The sequence below is a fragment of the Buceros rhinoceros genome, unplaced genomic scaffold, assembly GCF_000710305.1.
Source record: "Buceros rhinoceros silvestris isolate BGI_N320 unplaced genomic scaffold, ASM71030v1 scaffold28252, whole genome shotgun sequence".
Taxonomy (NCBI): Eukaryota; Metazoa; Chordata; class Aves; order Bucerotiformes; family Bucerotidae; genus Buceros; species Buceros rhinoceros.
The window spans coordinates 9226-9909 of record NW_010399904.1 but is presented as its reverse complement, the minus strand read 5'-3'; the positions used below and the strand labels follow the sequence as shown (position 1 = coordinate 9909).

General features: G+C 63.3%; 1 protein-coding gene across 1 annotated transcript in view; it reads right to left on the bottom strand.

Moving 5' to 3' along the window:
* Positions 1–117: 117 nt before the first annotated feature.
* Positions 118–684, bottom strand: part of RIC8A (RIC8 guanine nucleotide exchange factor A) — a gene marked incomplete at its 3' end in the record, with an annotated part of 9206 nt that continues 8639 nt past the window's right edge. The window contains exons 7-8 of the mRNA XM_010131671.1: positions 541–636; positions 118–262 (exon numbers count right to left, since the gene is read on the bottom strand). Coding sequence (XP_010129973.1) covers positions 118–262; positions 541–636 — 241 coding nt within the window. The remainder of the gene's footprint in view (positions 263–540; positions 637–684) is intronic.

Genomic DNA, 684 nt, shown 5'->3' with positions numbered 1-684 from the left:
TCACCGCTGGCATGAGACAGCGGCTCCCTTCCCCGGGGCGCTGGGGCACTCTCCAGCACTGGGGCACTTGGCCCAGAGGCCAAGCTCCAGGACTCCTCACCAGCCCCCGCCACTCACCGCTCTCCTTGCAGAGCACGAAGAGGAACTCGGCCGCGCAGTGCTTCACATCGGTGTCAATGTGCGTCATCAAACGCACCAGCTTGTTCCGCAGCGAGTTCCCCACCTCGGGCCGATTCCGCACATCCCGGAGCGGAGGCAGCACCTGCAAGGCCAGAGTGAGGGGTGATCAGTGGGGCCGGAGCAGCAGCGGCAGCTCAGACAGCGGAAAACGTGCGTTCTACAAGTCAGATACAACGAGTAAACCCACAGAGCGCGGGAGACGTGGAAACAACCCCGTGGGCACCAGAGGCCTCATCCTCCCACGTCTCAGAACCCAGCGCAGACAGAGGAGGATGTGTGGAGGGGGGCAGTCAAGCAGTTTGACATTCCCCCCTCTCTTCAGCGCAGCCTCGCTCAATGTCTGGTGGACCCAGAGCGTACCTTCACCTTCAGGAACTTCCTGGTCTGGCGGTGGACGCGGGCGCTCTCGGTCAACAGGTTCAGCACGGGGGTCAAGCTCTCCTTCAGCTTGTGGCCCTGCAGGGGCGACCACGACACCGCGGCACGTTAGTCACGCTGAGCTCT